The 26,194-nt window shown below is 40.3% G+C and overlaps 1 protein-coding gene and 1 pseudogene across 5 annotated transcripts; one reads left to right on the forward strand and one right to left on the reverse strand.

Moving 5' to 3' along the window:
* Positions 1-438: 438 nt before the first annotated feature.
* LOC149139443 (ABC transporter I family member 17-like) lies at positions 439-18,489 on the reverse strand (annotated as a pseudogene).
* Positions 18,490-20,618: 2,129 nt separating this feature from the next.
* LOC149139444 (aspartyl protease family protein 1-like) lies at positions 20,619-25,030 on the forward strand. Of its 5 annotated transcripts, XM_089447223.1 has the most exons (8): positions 20,619-20,756; positions 21,406-21,644; positions 21,936-22,074; positions 23,473-23,711; positions 24,040-24,261; positions 24,359-24,497; positions 24,588-24,664; positions 24,765-25,030. In XM_089447223.1, exons 2-8 carry the CDS (start codon positions 21,436-21,438, stop codon positions 24,919-24,921), a joined length of 1,182 nt encoding a protein of 393 aa, XP_089303349.1. In that variant the 5' UTR covers positions 20,619-20,756; positions 21,406-21,435; the 3' UTR covers positions 24,922-25,030. The 5 variants fall into 5 exon arrangements, with proteins under 5 accessions (XP_089303349.1, XP_089303348.1, XP_089303347.1 ...); XM_089447222.1 differs by lacking the exon at positions 20,619-20,756 and having other exon boundaries at positions 20,973-21,644; positions 24,600-24,664; XM_089447221.1 differs by lacking the exon at positions 20,619-20,756 and having other exon boundaries at positions 20,975-21,644.
* The last annotated feature ends 1,164 nt before the right edge of the window (positions 25,031-26,194 follow it).

The raw sequence follows: 26,194 nt of genomic DNA on the forward strand, positions 1-26,194 counted from the left end.
AGTTTTGGTTACAAAATTTGACAGTTATAATTGTTTCGTTAAAAATAGATTTAGTTTCATCAAAAAAAAATTATCAAAAAATAAACGCCTAAAATATTAAGTTAATAATTTTAATCTAGATTTTAAAAAATCCCTACTAATCAAAATCTTACTAAAATTTCTATAATTTTCAAAACAAATTTACAATATCTTACTAAAATTTCTATAATTTTCGAAAACAAATTTACAAACTAGTTAGCCTACCGTTTCCAATAATGGCCGGACATCCTCACTCATTTTATTAAGAGAGAATAAAAGCATAACAGTTGCAATTTCTTGTCCCTGAAAAAAACAATAGCAATTGCTTTCTGACCGGACACGCGGACAGAAAATTAACTACAGAAGAATTCATTCCTTCAAATTTCATTCATTCAATTGCATTGTTTGTGATAATGAAATTCAAGAGCTCAATTCAAGGAACTTGAGAGCCGTGGGATGCTTTGCATTGCACAACTGGTAGGGTTTCAGAGTCTCCACGATCTGCCCATCCACCAACAGAAAGACGAGGTCGACGATTCTCTGAATCTGTTTCACGCTGTGGGAGACCATGATAATGGTCATCCCCTTTTCAGCGTCTCAATCAATTCATCGATGTGCTCAGTGGATATGGGATCCAGGGCGCTCGTCGACTTGTCGAGCAGCAGCGCCTATTTCTCACAACCACAACCGAATTGAGAGATAAAAACTGACAAAATTTTCCTTATAGCCCTGAAAAATCCCCAATTCCCACAAAAATAGCAACCGAATTTAGAGAAAGCAAGGCCGACCTCGGGATCATTGGCGAGAGCCCTGGCCAGGGCCACCCGCAGCGCCTGCCCCAAAGACAGATTGCTGGCGGATCTAACGACCAGCGAGGAGTCCAAATCAGCCGAGCCCAAATACTCAACGACTTTGTCGTCTGGCAACTTCTCCCCGCGGAGCACCGGCTCGTAACTTATGTTATCCGTAACGCTTCCATTGAATGAACGAGATGAAACCGACACAGATAATAAATATTAAAAGGAATTGTGCATCAAAATGATTACCGACCTTCGAAGAGGCCTGGTTTTTGGAAAAACATGCCCACACGGTGTCGGGAGGGCGAGCACCTCGAGGTTAGTGTTGAAGATAATGGAGAATATCCTAGAATAGGTAGAATTCGTTCACGTAGTCTTAGAATAGGAATTAGTTTCTATTTCTTAGGATGCTATTCTAACTTCCCTAAAACCATGTATTCTATTTAATGTGTAATGTTGATGAACAATGTAGAGCGTTCTGCAGAGGCAGACTCTCCTGATTCAGACTCTTGACCAGTGGGTTTTATTTTCAGTAATACAAACATTGCCATTTTTATCATGGTATCAGAGCCCTGAGGGCCTTGCCCCTCGTGGGCTTGGCCTGTCCTGGGCTGAGAGGAATAAAGAGAGTCTGACCCAAGAGAGTCTGGCTGTGCAGAATGCTCTACATTGTTCATCAACATTACACATTAAATAGAATACATTGTGTTGGCGAGGTAAATCCCCTCTGCGGACAGAGGCGATCCCCACTAGCCCAAAATGGGTCTAGCAACAACCAAACAATGCTAACACGCAGGTTCCTAATTACAAATTAAAGGTAAATGATGAGAGCCTACTTGGATTCCAACGCTAGTGTTGTAGAAGAGTTGACTCTCCCGTTCCTTTGCTCTGGCCAGTCACGATCCTCACGATCTTCGTGAATGGACACCTGCACATGCAAAGAACGACACAAATACAAGCATAAAATCCAATAGATGCAATTATATATCGGTCAGAAAAGATATAACTCAAACATCATTACAATGAACAACAAGAGTGGAACCATAATGATAGTCATCTATTATTGATAAACAACAAAGAAGAATACAACCATAGTTCTCACGTCAAATCCTCCTTTGGCTGGGTGATCAGCTACATATGCCTTGCAAAGCTTGTCGGGATTGGGAACAAGCCTCTCTCTCTTTGATTATGAATGCAAAGAAGACTCTTACAGCAATCTCTTAGACTTCTGAAAGTATATTTCTCCCTATGCTCGAACTGTCACTATCACTAGCTTGTCAAATGCAACAGAACAAGCTTTTACAGATGGAGGAGAAGGAGATAAGATCAATCACACCATCTATGGGATTGGGTTTATCCTCAAAAAGCTATTATGGATAGAGGAAAGGGAGATAAGATTAATCACGACATCCATGGGATTGGCATTATCCTTAAAAAGCTTCATGAGTCGAAAGGAAAAAACCTTCGTGCATGCGTTTGTTAAAAAGCTTTCCCAAACTCGGTTGGTGCGAGTATAGCTCTGAGACAGAGCGCCAACTGCCGCGCCCTCTTTGGAGGATTTCCCCCATTGGCGCGAGTAATACACTGTGGATCCGCGCTAATGGAAAAAGGGAACTTTTTAAGGATATTCTGCAGGAGATGTCTTTAGGGCATATGAAGTCCATACTTAGGGGAACATAATGCAAGTGTTTTCAAGTTATGTCACTTCTCACAGGTCCCGGAATGAGTCCTCCAAAGTGCGGGAGAGGGGTGACAGGGACGGTGACAAATGGTGACAAATTACTGTGTAATAGATGCCCCCTAAAGCACGAGGCCCGAGAGAGAGGGGTGAAATGCTTTACAAGAATACATGCAACTGAAAATGCTGCTGCCGGAGAATCTGCATAGAGAGGTACAACTGATATCTCAAGTACATGATATATGTGGTATGGGCGCAGCCATCCATAACAGAGTACATAATAATCTAGATCCAAGGTATGGGCGCAGCCATCCAGTGAGGATCGATGAATAGACTCAGGCATGGTCGCAGCCATCCAGTGAATGAGTCATGTAATAATCACAATAATCCACAAAATCGCATCCTGGATTCCAACAAACAAAATCCAGGGTCTTGCGCTCCATCTCGACCCGAACAAAGTACAAGTCCAAGCATGCGAATACATGAGTTGAAGTCGAACATGCATGAACATCATCTGATTACCAGCCAATAGTGGAAGCTGTTAACAGATGCGAGAGGTACCACCAATAATGACAATGGCCCTCAAGGTACTATAGGTACAATCTACGGCGTGCGAATCAGTGAGCTGGCGTCGAACACCTGTAGAATCATTCAATCAGAGGCCAATGATGAAAACCTCACGTCGAACATGAAGAACCTGCCATTGAGGCATGCAGGCTCCAAGGCACCGGAAGGGAGTCTCTAGATCAGCTTCCTGGATAATGAGCTGAAATCGACAGGAAGTGACCTTGATCGAAGGTGGGCCATAGTGTTTCCCACATCATCGACACGAGATAGAGGAAGAATGTTGTGGTGAATCAGAATTATACGAGCTATCAGAGGGAGGTTGTTATTCTACAGAGGTCAACTTCTCTTGAACATATCGGCGGCACGACAGTGGACTTGGCAGTATTTGACATCAATGGATCAAAGGTCATGGTGACGAGGCAATGAGCAGATGAGAGGTCAAACAGGATCACCCAAACCCACAGAGGCAAGTGAAAAACGAGATGAGATGTCCCCACCCAGACACGAATGCAAATAAAGTGCCATGTTCAAGAGCGACATACTGCCGACATGACAATAATTATGGTTCCATTTTCCCCCACCATTTCTGGCGAGTACCCCAGTTATTTTTATTAACAAGCTTGACAGGGATAACATATGCTTGTGAGGCGTCATTTCGACGGAATCCAATGTCATCAGGTTTTAACGAGTCTGACAGAGGAAGAACTCGGCGTCTTTTCATGTTTAGAGAGTTTGAAAAGACAACAGAAAAGAAAACTCCAAGGGTGTCCTTTTTCGTAAAGTTGTGTCTCTCGAGCCCGAAAAAGTATAAAACAATGCTCAAAAGAACCGCCCGACCATTACGATCGAGGAGTACTTTTCATGAGTAGTGATTTCGACCTGAAAAAATAAAAAAGTGATCGAAATAACGTCGTTTCGTAACCGTTAACGAGCCTAAAACGACAAGGGCCCGACAATCTTTTCGTTTTTTATACGGTCGGAAAAGAGTTTAAAGATGATCGCCTCTTATTCACGTTTAACGAGTCAAGAGGGGTAACTCGGCGATATTTTCACATTTAAATGGTCGGAAAAGAGCTGAAAGTAGACCTCCATTTTTATTCTCTTTAACGAGTCAAAAAAGGAAAAATACTCGGCTATCTTTTCATCTTTTACGAGTCAGAAAAGAGCTTAAAAGGAGACTCGTCCTGGAGGAACGAGTGGTATAAAGGGTAGCAACTGGTTCCGGTAATGGTGGAATTGCTCAAAACATATAATGGTCAAGAGGCTGGCTAATAAAACCACTCATCGCTGCGGTTCCTCAGGAAAGGATAAACAACCAAGTGAAAGCATATGATAAGCCAAAGAGATGGTAGCAATGGAATGAAACAACCAAGGCTCATCTAACAGAATTTAGCGAAATAACGGCAATCACGAGATGTAAAATGGGTATGGGTTCATTTTTACACAAGCTTGAACCATGGAGAACTCTGCTTGGATTCGGTTTCATGTTTACACAAGCTTGAAACGAAAAACTATGCTTGTTATAAGTTCGCATGCCCCCAGCATAATAACGCAAAATGAGGTACATGCCGCCCAAGCTTCATTGCGTTCAACATAGTGGATGGAATGAAGGTTCACTCTCGAGATCTAGGAAAGACTCGACTTGTATTTTACGAGATCTTAATCAAAAGACTCGATTTGGAAAGGGAGTTGTTTCATTTTTTAATGAGGTTGACGCAGTAAAAGAACTATCCTCATAACCCTTGTTTTATTTTTTAACGAGGTCGCCACAAGATCAAAACTATCCTCGGAAACCTACTTTCATTGTTTAAGGAGCTTGACACAGGAAAACGAACTATGCTCCGACCAAGCCTAGTTTCATTTTTTAAGGAGCTTGACATAGGAAAACGAACTATGCTCCGCCAGACCTAGCTTCATTTTTTAAGGAGCTTGACATAGGAAAACGAACTATGCTCCGCCCGAACTTCATTAGAATGAACAGGAAGTCGGGGCTTCCAAAAGTGCCACTCCGGGTGGAAGGGTAATATCTCGGAAGTCAGGACCCAATGCCCCCAGGACACTATGCACAATGGCGGCATCACTAGATCCAGGCACGGGATAAGTGGCCACATAGTTGATCTGTGGTGGGGCAGATGCAACTGGTGGATGAAAACCAGGAGGGGATGACAACTGCGCAGGAGGCACCCAGGGACGAACGGACGATAATTAATCTATAGTCACTATCCTTCCATCGTGTGGAAAGCAAACCACACGGAAAAGTGAAGAGACCAGGGCCCCCATGGCATATACATAGTCACAGCCAAGGAGAAGATGAAAATCTAAAGCACCTTGGGTAACCGATACGTCTATATAGACGGTTTTGCCTCCCAAAGTAACAGGGAACTTTGGAAGGATCCCTAATGGTTGACTAGTTCCTCCGTCAAAAGCTGTCAGATTCGGCGCGACTGGCACAAGCTGTGGGGAACCCAAAGCTTGCCAAGTAGTGGCAGGCATAAGACTGACAGATGCACCCTCATCCAAAATAGTGCCAGGTATTGCCCTATTATAGGCGTGTACCGTGACCCAGAAAGGCACATGGGATGGAAGGCGGGAGGTGGTCAAATGACTCCAGTCGAAGGAAATGACTGAGCTACTTGGTGGGGGAATCGTATGATTGCCCCCCTACTCTAAAAGAACCGAAGCAGGACTCTCGGGAGTAGCTGGGATAGGAGAGTCATTTCCGGACTCAGGAGAATCTGAGGAGACGAGAAGAACATGGAAATGATGCTCTTCTGAAACAGAGTGGTCGACGGGTGGTGAACTCGAGTCGACACTCTTTCCGACCAATGGTTGGTTTGGAACAGGCTTGGCACATCCAAGTTCGGGAAGAGGGGCCTGGACACGAGAAGAATTTGAATCAATCTCTTTGTCAACAGGGGGACGATCTGCGGCTGCAGAAAGACGTTGATAGCCAATGGGTAGTTGGGGTGAAGGAGTTGTAAGACTTTCCAAGACAACAGAGGCTTTATCCATGAGCGGACAAAGGTGAAGGGGATGATTGCCTTCACAAAGTCTACAAGGGATTCGAATCTTCCCTTTTCCCTTACCATTTCCAGCTGATAGAGTAGCATCGCCGTGAGCTTCAGAGGACGATGAGGGGCGGGCCGGATCGTGAGACCATACTTCTAAGACCCTGGGAATGCCAAGACAATCGTGCAGAAGATGGTCATCCTTGCATAATCTACAAGGAAATTTGACTTTCCGCGGAGGAGCAGAAGGTGGCCCGATGGTAGGTGTACTCGAGGGACTAGCTGTAGTTTTAGCCTCTCCCTTAGGAGACTTCTTCTTCTTCATCTTCTTCTTAGTCACCTGGTTACTCGAATCTAGACTTTCACCAGGCGAAGTAGAAGATGAGGACGTAGAAACAGGCGAAGAAGGGGAGAGGTCCACCTTAGAATCAACATGATGTTGTTCAAGTGGAGGGACTGATTGACCAGAAGTTGAGACGGCAGGGACCAAAGAGGTTGGGAACAACCAAACAGGCAACCCAACAGTTAACCCTGGGAGGGACAATGTTGTCATGTAAGGAGCACCAACATTCCCAAAAGGAGCGAAATGACCAGGGTTTCCGTCAGAGGGGATCCCTGGGTTGGTGAACCCCGAAAAAGTTGCCATCGAAAAAGAAACCTACTCAAGCTAACGCAAACAAGATCTAACCAGGTAAATGTGAATCGTGGCCGAATAAATTTTAAGACAAAGGAACCGAACTTGACCTTTTCACTTTTTAAGAGTTTAGAAAAGGACAAAAAGATGACTCTAGTCTCCTTCGAATGTTTAATGAGCCCGAAGTGACAAAATGCTCAGGTGAGCCTTTTCTTTTAGGGAGTCCGAAAAGGATCAAAAGTGACTACTCTGGAGAAACTAGGCAAAGGGTTTACCAGACAATCCGTAAAACTGCATATACACCTTGGCAATCATATGAAAACCAAGGACTTTCCGTACGACAGTCAATCTTCCCGAATGCTGTGTTCAGTGCGTTACAGCTTGTAAGGCGGCAAACACGGCTTCCTATGGATAAAGGATGATAACCTGGTGGGGTCTCCCCATATACTCGACGGTACGTGGGAGCACAAATCCGTGCTAGAACACTATTGAGTCACAAAAGGAGGAATCACCCAACCTTAATGTGAAACAACAGTGACTAGGTTTAATGACGCCGGAACACGTCTCTAGCCTAGACCTCTAGATGTATGCGTTAAGTTCCAATGCGTTTTTAGATTCATTCAATTCATTTTACAGTTGATTTTTTATTAGGTTTCAGTTTCCAGGTCCTACCGTATGTAATCTCTCACAATTTCCTAAATGCAAGTTATATGCCAAAATATATCATTTCATTCGATGAACGCTAGCTACGAGAGAGTTGAGATCTTTCAATCAAACAAAATGACCATAAAACAATCAACAATAACTCTAATGCAGCTAATGGCAATAAACAAAACTTTTCTTTAAGGTCACTAATCGCTAACAACAACGAAAAACTCGAATTTCCATTAACTAATTCAAAGCAAAAGAGATTGTTCGTTTTCTTTTCAATGGCAAAGTGCACTAAACAAATTTTGAGAGATAATAACAAAGAGTAAAAGAAACAAATTTCACTCAATGAAAACACAATCAAGTCCCTGAAACACCAAGGCAATCTTTCAAACCAAGAAAAATCACAAAGACCTCAATGAGCTATGTAATCTAAGCCCAAACGAAGCCAAGCGAAACCCAAACGAAAAAGAGGTAAATTGCTCGAAGAACACAATAAAAAGCTTAACAATCACTGAACAAGTGCAAGAGAGTAACCAAAAAGTTGACTGAACCAACAGAAAACCAAAACTCCTAAGGAAGGCTCGATTGCATAAAGCCACTAGATGCCCTAGGGCTAAAATGTGAAATCGGTAGAAAAAGGCAAACACCCAAAGGGTAAAGGCCAAAAACCAATCAAACAAGACTCTAACACACTCAAGTGATTGAGAGGAAGTATCCAGACACAAAAACCAAGCTTGGAAGGCTCAAAACAAGCAAACTCTAAAAGGTTCCCCGGGCTGGTGCGACTTTCAGGCTAAAAGTAGCGCCAATTGAGGATTGGCGCGGGCTGTAAGCAGTGCCAATGGCGCGACTGTCATGCAAAAAAGAGCGCCAATTGAGTTTGCTATGTTAAAATAAAAAACAAGCAATCCAAGACTAGGCCAGCAGTACCGAGACAGACCAAGAAGCAAGAGACAACCAAAGAATCAACCCAGAAAGCTGAGTAAGCAAGCAAAACAAGAAAAACCAAAGAGGCAAGACAAACTCCAAGCTGTTTAGTTCGTAAACCAAACCGGAGATTGATTGAAGTGGCATTGATCTACTTCGCTAATGCAAAGCAATAGCGTTTCGAAGGCTATCTGGCCGTACTTCAGGCTCCGTCTAAAGTTTACAAATCAAACAACAAGCTAACTCTCCAGTGGAGTCGCCAAATTGTTGACGAGGTAAATCCCCTCTGCAGACAGAGGCGATCCCCACTAGCCCAGAATGGGTCTTGTTGGCATTATGTTTTCTGGTATGACTGTATGTTACAGATGTTGTACTTGATGGCAACTCCAGTGGCAAGGCTCTCAGTTTGTTGAAAATTAAGAAGGACGCAGGAAACCAGTTCAGGAGGTGCGTACCCGTAGGTACACCATGCAGGGTCCGCGTCCAGCGACGCTGGCCAGCCGTTCAGGGGGTGCGTCCACCCAGTGCACACATTTCAAGGCAGAGAAAAAGCATGTGGGGGTTTCTTGTGTGGTATCTAGCCGACGGTTTTGTGTTTCTATGGTGTCGGCTCGTGGTATTGTTCCATGTTTTGGGGAGGAGCTTGCCTATATAAAGCAAAGGAGTTCATTTGGTTTGAGCATTGTCTTTGGTTGAATATCTTATTTGGTGAGATCTAGTCCAGATCTAAGAGGGCGAATCTTCTAATGGACTGTGATCTCTATGGCGCATGATCAGATCTGTAGATCTGACTGTTTGGGTTAGTCTTGAAGTCTTCATATCATTTATATCTGAAGGGACGCAGGTTCAGTGGAAGAAAAGTGTGCCGGGACGCAGGTACTGTAAAGGGCAAGTGCGCCGAGACGCAGCACAGTAGAGAGAGACCTGCGTGGGGACGCAGGGCGATCAAGGTTCAGGTGCGTCTCTGAAGCAGAAGGACGCGGCGCGATAGTGTTTTCAGGTGCGTCTCTGTAGCGAAAGACGCGGCGCAATAGTATCTTTGGGTGCGTCCCTGAAGCAACAGAACGCAGAGCAGTCAAAGGAATAGTGCGTGGGCACGCAGCGGAGCAGAAGGATATCTGCGTGTGGACGCAGAGTAGCAGAAGGTTAACGGCGTCTGGTCGCAGGCCACAGAAAGAAAAACTGCGTCTCTGTTTTAAGATGTTCTGTTGATTGAATTTCTCTATTGATAAGGTGTTCTGGGTTAGTTCTGTTGTTGCTGATCTGATATCTGTAGTGATCTATATCTGTTATGTACTTGTTGATGCTTTATGAAAAGAAGTAGGGGGTTGTAGCTCCCTTCCAGGAGTAGACTGGAAAACGAGAGAGAGAGAGAGAGTTGTAGCTCTCTGCAGGTTGCAGCCTGCATACTGGTAAAGGACTGCACCAGTACAAAATCATTGTAAAAGAAGTTTCTAAATTGAAAGAAGATAGAGACATATTGCAGCAGGTGGTTTTCACCCACATTGGGTTTCCACCTTACATCTTGTGTTCTTTGGTGTGACTATCTGTTTTTCATGCTCATTATTTTATGGTACTGACATGCTAAAATAATTCAAAGATCAAATAAGGAAGATTTATTAAATTGCTAGATAATACTGATTCACCCCCCCCTCTCAGTATTATTTCCAACAATTGGTATCAGAGCAGGTCCTTCAGAGAAGCTTGATCGCTTGAAGGTAGATCGTTCATCATGAGCAACTACGAGAGAGAAGCATCAATCAGGCCACCGATTTTTGATGGGAAAAACTTCAATTATTGGAAGGTAAGAGTTACTGCATATCTTCAATCTCTTGGTACAGAAGTTTGGGACATTGTAGAAACAGGCTATGCTTTTCCTTCAGCTACTCCTACAGATCCAGCTGAGAAAAAGAAGTATGAAACAAATGCAAAAGCAGTCAGTACTCTACTAGGAAGTATATCCCAAACAGAATTCATGAAGGTAATGCACTTCAAATCAGCAAAAGAGATATGGGACAAAATGGTCACGAGCTATGAAGGAGATGAACAGGTAAAACAAGCTAAACTTCAAACTCTCAGGATTCAATATGAGACTCTCAAGATGTATAATGATGAAAGTGTTGCTAATTATTTTCTTCGGGTAGATGAGATTGTTAATTGTATGAAAAATTTGGGTGAAGAAATAAAAGAGGCTATAGTAGTTCAAAAGATTCTAAGATCATTATCCCCCAAGTTTGAATCTAAAGTATCTGCAATAGAAGAAAAGGAAAATCTCCGTGTTCTCACTATGTCTCAGCTACATGGAATTCTAACTGCTTATGAAATGAGAAAGGGAGGTCCATCAGACAGAAGGGAAGCTGCTTTTAAGGCATCAGGCAAAGAAGATTACTATGAAGCAAGCCATGTTCCAGAAGAAGAGGAAGAAGAATCAAATTTTGTCAGAAATCTTCAAAGGGGTTCTGGAAGGTTCAGAGATAAGCTACCTTTCAAATGCTTTGCTTGTGGAAGAGTAGGTCATTATGCTGCAAAATGTCCTTATAAGGATAAAGGAAAGGAACCTGCTAGATGGAACAAGAAACAAAGTGCAAATAAGAAAAGCTACTACACCCATGAAGATAGTGATGGTTTATCAAACAGTGATGAAGATGAACAAGGTAATAAATATAAGTTGTTAATGGCATTTGAAGATGATGATTATGAGGATGCTGTAGATGTGAATAACCTCTATGATGAAATTACTAGACTTAAGAGATGTATAGAAGAAAAGAATGTGATCATTGATACTCTACAATTTCAAATTGATGAAAAAGAAAAACATCTTGAAAAACTAGAAGGTGAAATTGTTGGTCTCAGAAAAGAAATTGAGAAAACAAAAGCTATTAATCTTAAGTTTGTCAAAGGATCTGAAACTTTGGATGAGATTATCAATGTGCAGCGGTCTCCTCTAAACAAGACAGGTTTGGGTTACAATGGAGAAACCTCTCAAGCATCCACCTCAAAAAGTTATCTTGATGCGGCAAGAAGAAATGAGCAGAAGAACAATGAAGATAATCAGGTAAAGCAGGGACAAAATACAAACAGAAACTATCAGGGGCAATCCATCTTAAGGGTGAACAAAAGCTACAACCAGCCACAGGTAAAATCTTCTCAGTTTGGTTCAAGAATAGATGAAAATAGAAATTACAATCAGTTGGCAGGTAGATTCAATAACCGCAGAAGCTTCTTAAATGGACAGTGCTTTTCTAGCCATAATTTTGGTCACAAAGCAGCTCAATGTGTTGCATATAAAACAATCATGACTAGGGAAGCTCAAAAACAAAGAAGTATGACAGGGATAACAAAAAGGACCTATAACAACTTTTCGGTTCTTGAAAATGAAGTCGAATGTTCTATTTGCAATAACTTTGGTCATGAAGAATCTGAATGTAGGAGCAGGTTTCAGCAGAAAAAGGAGCAAGCCTCAAGCACCAAAACATGGAGAATAAAGGAACCTCAAACAGAAAGATGTGGAATAGCATTTTATGCAGAGGGACAGGAAAATCTATGGTACATTGACAGTGGATGTTCGAAACATATGACAGGTGATAAAGAAAAACTTGAATCTTATTCTACTTTAGAAAAGGGAAAGAAAGTTTCTTTTGGAAATGATACTCCTGCAACTATAAAAGGAAAAGGGATTGCTCCTTTAAAATAAACGGTCAAGGCTGGAAATGTTTTGTATGTTGATGGATTGAAGCATAATCTTCTAAGTGTCAGCCAGATGTGTGATCAAAGGACCGAGGTTATTTTCAGATCGAATGGATGTCTTGTTCGTGATCTTGATACAGGTAAAACAGTACTCAAAGGCAAAAGAACTCCAAATAATCTGTACATATTTGAAGAAGGACAAAAACAATGCTATTTGAGCAAGGATGAAGAGCACTGGTTATGGCATCGAAGGTTGGGACATCTAAGCTTCTCACAAATAAGGAAAGCATGCAAATATCAGGCAGTTCGCGATCTTCCAGATATCAAAATTCCTGACAACACCATATGCAGATCATGTCAGTTTGGAAAAAAAACAAGACTAACTTTCCAGAGAAGGAACGATCAGCTAGCATGCCTCTTGAGCTAGTACATACAGATACATGTGGTCCATTCAAGAAAAGAACACCTAGAGGAGAGGAATACTTGATATTATTTATTGACGATTTCTCCAGGTTTGTCTGGTTAGGACTTATGAAGCACAAAGATGAAGCTTTCGAAAAATTCAAATCCTTCAAAGCCTTGGTTGAAAATGAATCAGGTCACAAAATTAAGTGCCTCAGATCCGACAGAGGTGGGGAATTTACTTCAAATGAATTTTTCGATTTCTGTGATGAACATGGCATAAGGAGAGAATTCTCTACAGCTAGAACTCCTCAGCAAAATGGAGTTGTTGAAAGAATGAACAGAACAATCCAACAAATGGCTCGTGCTATGCTTGATGAATCAGGAACTCCCGCAACTTTCTGGGGTGAAGCTGCACATGCTGCGGTTATTATTCTCAACAAGACAAATGTCCGGGTAAATAGCACTCAAACTCCTCATGAGCTCTGGAGTGGTAAAACTCCTTCGGTAAAGCACTTCAAAATCTTTGGGAGCAAATGCTATATCAAGAATACTGATGAGCAGCTTGGCAAACTTGAACCTAGAGCAGATGAAGGCATTCTTCTTGGTTACTCTCCACATAGCAAAGCATACAAGTGCTACAATAAAAGACTTGGCAGAATTGTTGACAGCATTGATGTGGTGGTTGATGAGAAGGGATACATTCCTAGGCAAGTACATCGGGAAGATATCAAAGAAGATGAAGGCTACCCTCAAAGACAGAATGATGAAGAAGAAGAACCTCAAGAAGAACCAGAGGAGCAGACAAGAATAGAAGAGAAAACTCCATCCAGATATGTTCAGAAGAATCATCCAGAATCTCAGATTGTGGGGCAGAAAGAAGCAGGTGTACAAACAAGAAGAACAGTTGCAGAAGCCTCAAGCTATTTGGCATTACTATCCTCTACTGAACCACAAAATGTGAAAGAAGCATGCAAAGATGAATGTTGGGTAAAAGCAATGGATGAAGAACTTGAGCAAATCGAAAAGAACAACACTTGGGAGCTGGTTCCTAGACCAAAGGATAAGAATGTTATCGGAACAAAATGGGTCTTCAAAAATAAATTGAATGAAAATGGAGAAGTAATTAGAAACAAAGCCAGACTTGTTTGTAAAGGGTATGCGCAGCAAGAAGGAATAGACTTTGAAGAAACTTTTGCTCCTGTTGCAAGACTTGAGGCCATCCGAATGTTCCTTGCTCTCTCAAGTTTTCAAAACTTCAAAGTATTTCAAATGGACGTGAAATCAGCCTTTCTGAATGGAGACTTGGAAGAAGAAGTGTACGTTGAACAGCCAGATGGGTTCATTCTTGGAAATGATCCAAATCTTGTATGCCGATTGAAAAAGGCTCTCTATGGTCTCAAACAAGCTCCAAGGGCTTGGTACTATCGGTTGGACAAATATTTTCATCAACAAGGTTTTTCAAAAGGTTCAGCAGATAGCAATCTGTATATAAAAGTTGAAAATGAAAAATTGCTAATACTTGTTGTGTATGTAGATGACATTATTTTTGGCAGCAATGAAGAAGCTATGAGTCAAAGTTTTGCCTCGATCATGCAGAAAGAATTTGAAATGTCCTTGCTAGGAGAACTGACATATTTCCTTGGTTTGCAAATCCAACAAAAGGAAGGAGGAATCTTTTTATCTCAAACCAAGTATCTCAAACAGATTTTGAAGAAATATGGCATGGAAGATGCAAAACCAGTATGTACACCCATGGTCACAGGATGTAGTCTCAGTGCAAATGATGAATCTGCAGCAGTACATCAACCAACCTACAGATCTATGATTGGAAGTTTACTATATTTGACAGGTACCCGACCGGACATCATGCATGCAGTTGGAATAGTTGGAAGATTTCAGGCAAATCCAAAGGAGACTCATCTTCAGGCAGTAAAGAGAATCTTCAAATATCTTCAAGGGACTCAAAATTATGGCTTATGGTATCCTAGAGATACAGATCTTTCTCTTCATGCTTATACAGATGCAGATTGGGCCGGAAGCGTGGATGACAGGAAAAGCACAAGTGGTGGTGCGTTCTTTATGGGTTCCAGACTGGTATCTTGGTTCAGCAAGAAACAGAGTTCGATCACCTTGTCTACAGCTGAAGCGGAATATGTTGCTGCTGCATCTTGTTGCACCCAACTTCTTTGGATGATGCAGACTTTGCAGGATTTTCAAATCACTTGTACACCACCAATCCCCATCTTATGTGATAATACAAGTGCAATCAGCATCTCAAAGAACCCTGTTATGCATTCAAAAACCAAGCACATACCAATCAAGTACCATTTTCTCCGGGAACAAGTGCTTGAACAGAAAGTCAAGTTGGAGTATGTTCCTTCCAAGGAACAAGTTGCTGATATTCTCACCAAACCATTGCCCAGGGACACGTTTGAATACCTCAGGCAAAAGCTGGGGGTTGTTGATGCATCATCTTATTGTTGAACATCTTCTCATTGGTGGTACAGGCTCAGGGGGAGCACATAATGCATTGTTGGCATTATGGAGAAGGAGATCTTGGAAATAGCTGCAATATGTCTCTATCTCTTTCATGGTGGATCTCTGGTTATTTGTTGCAGATCTGGAGGAGCATGAGCTTAGGGGGAGCATACCCTTTGCCCTTGATGTCAAAGGCGGAGAATGAAGCTGAAGTTTGTAAGGTTGCCATCAAGTCCAAAGGGGGAGATTGTTGGCATTATGTTTTCTGGTATGACTGTATGTTACAGATGTTGTACTTGATGGCAACTCCAGTGGCAAGGCTCTCAGTTTGTTGAAAATTAAGAAGGACGCAGGAAACCAGTTCAGGAGGTGCGTACCCGCAGGTACACCATGCAGGGTCCGCGTCCAGCGACGCTGGCCAGCCGTTCAGGGGGTGCGTCCACCCAGTGCACACATTTCAAGGCAGAGAAAAAGAATGTGGGGGTTTCTTGTGTGGTATCTAGCCGACGGTTTTGTGTTTCTATGGTGTCGGCTCGTGGTATTGTTCCATGTTTTGGGGAGGAGCTTGCCTATATAAAGCAAAGGAGTTCATTTGGTTTGAGCATTGTCTTTGGTTGAATATCTTATTTGGTGAGATCTAGTCCAGATCTAAGAGGGCGAATCTTCTAATGGACTGTGATCTCTATGGCGCATGATCAGATCTGTAGATCTGACTGTTTGGGTTAGTCTTGAAGTCTTCATATCATTTATATCTGAAGGGACGCAGGTTCAGTGGAAGAAAAGTGCGCCGGGACGCAGGTACTGTAAAGGGCAAGTGCGCCGAGACGCAGCACAGTAGAGAGAGACCTGCGTGGGGACGCAGGGCGATCAAGGTTCAGGTGCGTCTCTGAAGCAGAAGGACGCGGCGCGATAGTGTTTTCAGGTGCGTCTCTGTAGCGAAAGACGCGGCGCAATAGTATCTTTGGGTGCGTCCCTGAAGCAACAGAACGCGGAGCAGTCAAAGGAACAGTGCGTGGGCACGCAGCGGAGCAGAAGGATATCTGCATGTGGACGCAGAGTAGCAGAAGGTTAACGGCGTCTGGTCGCAGGCCACAGAAAGAAAAACTGCGTCTCTGTTTTAAGATGTTCTGTTGATTGAATTTCTCTATTGATAAGGTGTTCTGGGTTAGTTCTGTTGTTGCTGATCTGATATCTGTAGTGATCTATATCTGTTATGTACTTGTTGATGCTTTATGAAAAGAAGTAGGGGGTTGTAGCTCCCTTCCAGGAGTAGACTGGAAAACGAGAGAGAGAGAGAGAGTTGTAGCTCTCTGCAGGTTGCAGCCTGCATACTGGTAAAGGACTGCACCAGTACAAAATCATTGTAAAAGAACTTTCTAAATTGAAAGAAGATAGAGACATATTGCAGCAGGTGGTTTTCACCCACATTGGGTTTCCACCTTACATCTTGTGTTCTTTGGTGTGACTATCTGTTTTTCATGCTCATTATTTTATGGTACTGACATGCTAAAATAATTCAAAGATCAAATAAGGAAGATTTATTAAATTGCTAGATAATACTGATTCACCCCCCCCTCTCAGTATTATTTCCAACAGGTCTAGCAACAATCAAACAATGCTAACACGCAAGTTCCTAATTACAAATTAAAGGTAAATGATGAGAGCCTACTTGGATTCCAACGCTAGTGTTGTAGAAGAGTCGACGCTCCCATTCCTTTGCTCTGGTCAGTTACGATCCTCACGATCTTCGTGAATGGACACCTGCACATGCAAAGAACGACACAAATACAAGCATAAAATCCAATAGATGCAATTATATATCGGTCAGAAAAGATATAACTCAAACATCATTACAATGAACAACAAAATTGGAACCATAATGATAGTCATCTATTATTGATAAACAACAAAGAAGAATACAACCATAGTTCTCACGTCAAATCCTCCTTTGGCTGGGTGATCAGCTACATATGCCTTGCAAAGCTTGTTGGGATTGGGAACAAGCCTCTCTCTCTTTGATTATGAATGCAAAGAAGACTCTTACAGCAATCTCTTAGACTTCTAAAAGTATATTTCTCCCTATGCTCGAACTGTCACTATCACTAACTTGTCAAAGGCAACAGAGCAAGCTTTTATAGATGGAGGAGAAGGAGATAAGATCAATCACACCATCTATGGGATTGGGTTTATCCTTAAAAAGCTATTATGGATAGAGGAAAGGGAGATAAGATTAATCATGACATCCATGGGATTGGCATTATCCTTAAAAAGCTTCATGAGTCGAAAGGAAAAAACATTCGTGCGTGCGTTTGTTAAAAAGATTTCCCAAACTCGGTTGGCGCGAGTATAGCTCTGAGACAGAGCGCCAACTGCCGCGCCCTCTTTGGAGGACTTCCCCCATTGGCGCAAGTAATACACTGTGGATCCGCGCTAATGGAAAAAGGGAACTTTTTAAGGATATTCTGCAGGAGATGTCTTCAGGGCATATGAAGTCCCTACTTAGGGGAACATAATGCAAGTGTTTTCAAGTTATGTCACTTCTCACAGGTCCCGGAATGAGTCCTCCAAAGTGCGGGAGAGGGGTGACAGGGACGGTGACAAATGGTGACAAATTACTGTGTAACACATGGTTTTAGGGAAGTTAAAACATCAAACTAAGAAATAGAAACTAATTCCTATCCTGAGGGTACGTGAACCAACTCTACCTATTCTAGGATATTCTCCATTATCTTCAACACTCCCCCTTAATGGAGAATGGGTTCACATATATGCCTAACATCTCCCTAAACATTTGAAACTTAACTTTTCCAAGGGGCTTACGGAAAATGTAGGCAACATTATCACATGGATGTATTTATTTAAATTGCACTTTCTCCCTTACATGTGATACATGTATTACAATATTGTAATACATGTGATAATGTTGTAGACATTTTCACTAAACCCCTTGGGAAAGTTAAGTTTCAAATGTTTAAGGAGATGTTAGGCATATATGTGAACTCATTATCCATTAAGGGGGAGTGTAAAAGATAATGGAGAATATCCTAGAATAAGTAGAGTTGGTTCATGTAGCCTCAATATAGGAATTAGTTTTTATTTCTTAGGATGTTGTTCTAACATCCTTAAAACCATATATTCTATTTAATGTGTAATGTAGAGTGTTATGCAGAGCCAGATTCTCCTAGTTCAGACTCTCTTTATTTATTGAGAATACAACTAGAGACAAGTAGGAATTAGATATTCCAACAATTAGTAATGCCCTGGTTGTCAAGGAGAGATTTCCAGACTTTGTTCAGCCCCACACCCTAAGGAATGTCGACTTTCCGCTCCCCCTGGGCCCTATTACTCCCACCACCGTCGCCTTACATATGTCCACCGACACGCCCGACAGAAGGGTCATTCCCTGCTCCGTCGTCCTCCAAAGATTTTTCACCCTTATTTCCGAATGGAAATCAGCATCGCTCACAAACCCCTCCTCCAAGTCATCCTCATCGATGCTGCGCAGCAGCTACTGCCCATCTCCAAATTCTTTGCACCCCCAAACCCCAAATATCATAATAATCAGAGGACGATAACGAAGAAGAAGCGTTAAAAAAAGCAGGGTGGGTGTGCATAGTACTTACCATTGAGTTCCTGCATTGATACAATCGATGTGCAAGACAATCACAATGAGAATATCAGCTGCCTCTCTACAGCAATTGAAGGAGCAATTTGGGGTAAAACAGTATAAGAGCGAGAGCAAGTTATATTGGGGCTTCAGTGTGTAAGCCCCAGCCGTAGCTTTGTGTTGTAATATGTTCTGAAAGATCGCATGAAGTTTTATGCAGAGATTCTACGAAGTTAATCTCCAGAACGTTGTCTGGCCAAGTTCAAAATTAAACACATCACAGCCGGTCAAGAGGCTTCTAACACATCAGAGAAGTGATATGTTAAAATTAGTCAAAAGAAATTTAAATTTGAGGCTTTTAACACGAGAAGGGATATGCTAAAATTACACGTTAAAAAAAAAATTAAATTTGAGGCCTTTAATACTCCCTGGTCAAGTTCAAAATTGAACACGTCACAGCTCGTCAAGGGGCTTCTAAGTTCTAACACGTTAGGGAAGTGATACGCTAAAAATTACACGTCAAAAGAAATTTAAATTTGAGGTTGCGATATGTTAAAATTCCACGTTAAAAGAAATTTAAATTTTGATTTTCACGAGTTTAAAAAAGGTTAAATATTATTTTAAAATGCCCTATGAAGGGCGGCGGTTGGTTCACCAAACATTTCTGAAAATTTATATTAATAAAGATCAATCTGTTGGTCCCTTTTTTTCTCTGACAGCTTTGAGGTATAGATTCCACGCGCTAATACGCAGGCCGCCGGATGTTGTTGTAGCAATAAATAAAAATTTAAATTAATCAAGGTCAATTTGTTGGTTCGCCTTGTTCTCTGACAGCTTTGACATATAGACTCTACAGGAAGTAACAGAGCATGAAGGTTGTTGCATTGCCACTGGGCAGTGATGGGTTGTTTTCTCTCCAATTTTTGGTTCCTCTAGCGTGTCTTTAATGCATCTTAAAGTAGTTATGCACATTGAATTTCTGCTAACTGGCTTTCATTTTATTTTTTGGTAATTTTTTTTGCCAATAAGTTGGTAGAAAAATTTCTTTAAAAGTTGTGATGAGGAAGGAAAAGTGGAATTCAAAGAGAACTACTCACTTGACCAGTTGAAGAGATCCAAAAATAGACGAGGCGGAGGAAGTGCCCAGATGGCTAAAAGTGGCTGGAATTTGGGCAAAAAAATTTCAAAAAATCTTATATAGGCAGTGTTTGAATCGTGTTTCTGATGGTGGAAATGGATTCAACACAATCAAAAACATTTAGGACACCTAAAATTTTGAAGTTTAACAACTATAATTTGGATTTACAAAACTTCTGGCCAGATTTTCTTTAAATATGACCGGAATTTCCATAACGTTTGGAGCAATTCCTCCAACTAGTTAGAATATGGCTCCCAAAAAAAAGTAGAACTAGTTATAAAGGCTATTCATTTATCTTTTACAGTTTTAATTAGTTTTTAAAATGTTAAATTTTAAAAAGTTTTTAAATAGGCCGATAGGCCTTCCTTTGAAAGGGACTTTCGTCGTCCTTTTGTCCCTGTGATTGACACGTGTCTTCCACATTCAGCGAGCATCTGTATAGAGAGAGAGCTTCCATTTGACATATGTGCGCACCGCCGGACTTCGAGAAGAGTCAGTTTGAATTAGGTATAGAATTTATTGCTGGATAATGCGCTGTGCTCCAGCTGTGATGCAAAACGCTTCATTTCCGAGAACCGCGAAATCAGATGGATGGTTTTGAAGGCAGGGAAAGAATGGCTGCTAAATCCGAAGAATTTGACGCTGTTGATATGGGGGATTGCCGTGGCAGTTTCAGGAGCTATTCTATTTTTTCTTATGGTTGGCCTTCTGAATAGGGCCCTACCTACAAAGAAACAGAGGGATGTAGGTCAACAATCAAATTATAAATGCTCTCTTTACCCTGTTGTGCCTTTACGAACACCCAAATATTTTTTATCATCTTTCACTTCTCATTAGATGGAAACCAGAGGACATTGTCAAGCTTAGAAAGGTCTACTGCAAAAATGAAAGTTACAAACTTCATGAAAGCGCGCACATTATGGTAGTAGTGCTACTTCTGCAACTGACAATTTTTGGACAGTATAATTTTGATAGCAGGTAAATTCTTTTTATGGAGAGGAGACCTAATTGCAACTCAAGGAGCACAATTGAAGGGAAACTGTGAAACTGAGATTGAATTTCATACCATGGCCAGCAGAAAAGGAAGACCTTCATCTACCATCGAGGAGGAAGACCAATTCTTTGAGATTGAAAGCTATAGTCTGAGTGCGATCTCCACCGGTAAATGCCTTTTCCTTGCCCGGAGCTATCGGGATTATTCGCAGTAAGCAGTAAGATATCCGCTAAAATTGTAAAGGTCTTATCAACGAAATCGTCATTTCTCTAACGACGCATAGTCAATTACAGATTTCATAAGTTACTTCATGTCCTTACGCAAATGATGACCTTAGTATACGACTGTTCTTCATTTTTAATTTTTGTCCACTACGACACTTCAACTCTCCTTGGTACAGAAATGATAAATTGTAACGCAGTTCATAATTTTTCTTCTGAGAACTGTCTGATAACAGACATATATGCCCCTCCCTTAGTTTGCCAACATACGATACAATATTTTCAAATTAAATTGCAAGGCTTCTTCAATTTCCATTGTCCAATACGTTAGAATTAATCGTGAAATTTGATCGACTCAAAACATTCAAAGGGTCATTACATAATCTGCCCTGCCCTGCACTGCCCTGCCCTGCCCAACAAGAGGAACGGGGTAGAAAAAGACTAACATCATTGAGTCAGAAACCAGTTAGAACTAACAGGGCTTTCAGTTGGCTCAAATTTTGTGCAAATACGTTCTACTTGTTTTTCCCTCATGGAATGCCCAACTTTGAGATTTATTTGTTATTTAATATTATTTACATCTCTTGGCTTCCAGAATTCAAATGGGCAATCCAACAGTTTTCAGATGTATCATAAATATTCTCAAGAAGTAAAAGAGTGGATGGCCTGGAAACATGGGATAGATACAGATGGTTGGCCTGTCCAGGGAAGCAATGAGTATTACAAGGCACTGCATCATCATGATTCCGTTCGCCATGGTCGTAAATTAACCGAATATTCGTCTCTTACATTTTCGGAAGGGAACGAAACATTGAAGCTTTCGCAGTTGGGATAGTAAGTTCTGTTTCCTTCTCTATTACTTAACCCAAATTAAATTATGTTGCATATTCAATTTGGATTGAACCCAAATAAAATTATGTATGTTAATACTTGTAGAACTTATATCCTTGATAATAGCATAGACATTATAGTTCATACTTAGATAGGATATTATACAATTAAAGCGCCTGTTTTCGAGTGCTCAAAGGTGTTTACAAAATTCAAAATCAAAGTTAATAAAGTTCCCTATTATTGTAATTCAATCTGTCATTAGGCTCCTAACTCCCTGTTCTCTGGTCTGGACAGTTTGTTCTACACCATGGTTCAAGTGGGCACTCCCAACGTAACATTACTTGTAGCACTTGACACGGGCAATGATGTGTTCTGGGTGCCTTGTGATTGCCAAGCGTGCGCTCCTACTTCTGCAGCTAGCTATGGATTAAATGTATTGTATTTTCAGCGTTTCCCTTTTAAACTTACTGGTATTAACTTAATAGTTTTGATTTGTTCTTTGTTATCAACTATTATGTTCTATTGGATTGGGTACGAAATCCACTTAGACTATGGTTTCTGAGACTGGATAGAAAATTACATGAATGGTGATATTTCAGTCATGGGCTATTGTGTCCATCAGTTTGTTTTTCCCCAAATCATAATAAAAATCAATAAGGGTATCTGGTTGTATTTTGGTGCTTAACATTCTCCTCCCACAACTTTTCCTGCATTGAAACGGATTCATTTTCTTTATTGTTCCCTCTTGCATCAATCGCAGAAATGCAAGGTACATCTGTAAAGACAAGCAAGAGCCTTTCCTTTTGCAGGGTATATCTGTTGGATTTGCTTCCTAAACTTGTCAGGGTGGTTTCGTTGACTTGATGCTATTTAATTTAATGGATTACCAGCCAGAGAGTTTTGCTTTTTCCAAAATGTCAGGCAGCTAGCCACTCATTTCAATTGAAAACATTTTAATACTTAAGAAATCGCAGGGTAAAAGATATATAAGATATACTTCACAGATTACAATAAATTATCTGTCCTGATGCTTGAAATTGGATTTTGTCAATCAATTCAAATAAAAACCTTATTTTTAACCATCTTTTCTTGAAGTGGTTGACCTAGCTTTCAGGATTTACAGATTCTTCCAATTATTGAATCCACCGAAAATAGGTTAATATAATTTACCAGGAGATGTAGGTTTATGTGAAGAAGTCTAAATACTGTTGAAGGCTTTTAGTCATATTTTCTATTACTGACTACATGTATGAATATCGCATTGGCCTTTCAGAGCCTCATTGTTGTGATAAAGTGACAAAATTTCTTCCTTATGGATGACATTAACGGCTTCTCTCATATCCACAACATTTTTCCATTTACTAAATGCATTTGCATTATTTGTTGTCATGAAAGTAACTCGTCTTCAGTGCAAATGGAGCAAGTTAAATTGATTCCTAATTACAGAACAACTTATAAAATAGCCCTCTTTCCGGCATGTTTCTGTTGCCATTTTGACTTGAATCAGGTGACCAGTCCTGCTTTCACACGGGAAACATTTCCTGATCACAGATGTTCACCGTTCTGGGTTGTTTGGTATGTTTGAATCAACCACTGAGGTCAAAAAACTGAAAATGTGCTGGATCGATGGGAATTGCAAAGGATTGTTCAGTTAGATTTCCACAACAGTTGCAGGAAAAAGGCTATTTTGTTGCATATCCAGTCTTCTTCATATCTTGTGTTTCTGTGGGTTCCCTTGATAATGAAACTCCTCAGCTTAATAGTATCTGTTTGTATGCCTCGACTTGAAATGGGATTCTCTTTTGCTGATATTTAATTCTTATTTAAACAGGGTATCATTTTACAGACTTACAGTCCATCAGCCTCGCAGACAAGCAAGTCAGTTGCTTGTAGTAATACTCTCTGTCAATTAAAAAATGAATGCTCCAAACTTAGTGATCAATGCCCATACAGCGTTCAATATCTCTCTGCAAATACATCCACTGCAGGAACTTTAGTGGAGGATATTCTTTATCTGACTCTTGGAGATGGGTCACAGGAAGGAATGGTGAAGGCATCTATCACGTTTGGGTATGATTTGTTTCTTGTTGTTGAAAGTGAATATGACTGTTATGAAGATTTAGTGTTCTTCCTGTTCAAATCAGTTGATAATGAGGTCATTTTTCGGTGTAATATTTTAAGACAGTTGAGGCACAGAAAACTCATACTGCTCCTCTCTACAGGACTAGAATTTTTAGAAGTGGGTTTTCTGCCTCTAGATTTCAGTCTGAGGCCATACTGAATTAGACCATGTGACATGACCTGAAAATTACTCTGCACTGTCAATGTTTTTCCATTCTTAAGTGCTACACATGAATGAACACTCGTTGAGTGGGTCTTTGCTTGTTGCAATTGATAGGTGTGGAAGTGTACAAACAGGCTCATTTCTACTAGGTGCGGCTCCTGATGGTCTACTTGGGCTTGGCATTGATGATATCTCTGTCCCGAGCATTTTGTACAATTCAGGCCTTGTATCAAATTCTTTCTCTATGTGCTTCCCAGACGATTCAAATGTTGGAAGGTTTTCCTTTGGAGATAAAGGGAGTTCAGACCAAAACAAAACTCCTTTTTATAATACATCGTGAGTGTCAGCTCTATGCATTCAACCCAATTTTTTTAAAAGTACTTCAGAGTTACCATTTAGACTCTTATATCATAAGGTGTTTATTGGATTGTAGCTCATCAGCATATAATGTAAATGTGACAGACTTTTACGTGGGAAATGCCAATGTCAAAACAGACTTTCAGGCCCTTTTTGACACTGGCACCTCATTTACACAGTTGGCTGATCCAGTTTACAAAAACCTTACATCAAATGTGAGTGATTACAATTTTTTTTTTTTTTTTTGTATATAATCCCCCTTTTGGAGGTTTTCCCAATTGACTAACGAGTTTTGAAGGTAATAGTATCATATGCAGACACAGAACTCTCCATTGGCAGTTGATAATTCAAGCATTCCTTTTGAGTTTTGTTATAGTGTCAGGTTGGTTGTAATCATACAAAACATTTATTCATCTTGTTTGAGCAACATTAACTGTCTCATTATTGAGAAAGAACTAATATCCTTACCCCTATCTGTGCAGCAACAGTCAAAGCATTAACCAAGGGCCTAATATATCTTTCAACTTCTACGGAGGAAACAACTTTCCTGTTATTCAACCATTGATCTTTCTTTTGGACACGATAGAATTTTCAATACTACGTCTTGCCTATTTAAGGGTGCTCCTGACTAAGCAGTAAACCCCTTTTTGTTAAATAGAAGGGTCTATGCTGATGCTTCATCTTTGCAGAAACCTTGTTTGTATGGGTATACTAGTCTGGAAATGATTACAATGAGGGGTTACCTTTACTCAATGAAGGTTCAGATGTTTCACTTGTACCTTCCTCCTCAGGAGGCATGCATTTATGGATGGATATACATGAGTACTTTGCCAACTTGAAATGCTGGAGACTAAGCTTAAACAGATTTGAGATTCTTTCTTGCAATTATCCGGCACCAACATTTCTTTACTTCATCATTTTTCTTCTTTAATTTGGTGTTCTTGCAGTAACTAGTTGCAGTGGCTAATTTGTTCCTCTTATTAGTTTTCTTGTATGCCAATTAATCAATTGTTTTATCCAATTGGGCGGAAATGTATGTGACTCACACCTGGTCATTCAAGTGTTTTTTCCATGCAAACTGAACAGTTGTTCTGTTTATTTGAGAAGGAATAGAATAGCTTTTAAATATCCTGAGCACAAGCATTGAATTGCTTTTGGAAAATATGGTAATGCCACCGGGAAATATAATTATAATTAGTGTACCAAAGCATTGAAAAGCAATCTCGGATGGAAATATAAAATTTAAATTTGCCAATACATATGGTATACGACATACATATCTACAAATATTATCCTCAGACCAATTTTCCAATTTAAAAAATCTATCGGCCTCTCTTTGCACTTTTTAGGGCAATTGCTAGTTTTTATTGAAATCATTCATGAGTTTTAGGTGCTAATTAACTTAGTTTTTAAAATATAAAATATATATGTAATATTTTAATTTTGGATATTAACATTTTATTTTATATTTTCATTAAAATATAAAATATATATGTAGTATTTTAATTTTGGATATTAACATTTTATTTTATATTTTCATTAAAATTATTGTAAGTATTTTTACATTTGGATTTATTTATTTATTTTAAACATATATTTGACTAGATATTATAACTTTTTTTCAAATTTCTCCAAAACAGAATTACAGATTGTATGCGGCATAGCATTATGTAGTCATTAAATTTCGTGAATAATTTTTATATCTTAATTTGCTAACAAGAAGATAGTAGTTGTTTACTTTTTATAAAATTTACAAGTATCCCTCCACTTAGAAATTCTCATGTACATCTCAAAATATCATTACAAAAAGTAAAAAAAAAATACATCAATAAATAGTCATGTGATTCAAAACAAATTCTTAGACCCAAAGATTCAAGAAATATATGTGTTGCTAGCTTTCTTTTTGTGATTT

Source organism: Pinus tabuliformis, chromosome X, assembly GCF_031772625.1.
Source record: "Pinus tabuliformis cultivar Carrire ecotype Pingquan chromosome X, CPIR1, whole genome shotgun sequence".
Classification (NCBI taxonomy): Eukaryota; Viridiplantae; Streptophyta; class Pinopsida; order Pinales; family Pinaceae; genus Pinus; species Pinus tabuliformis.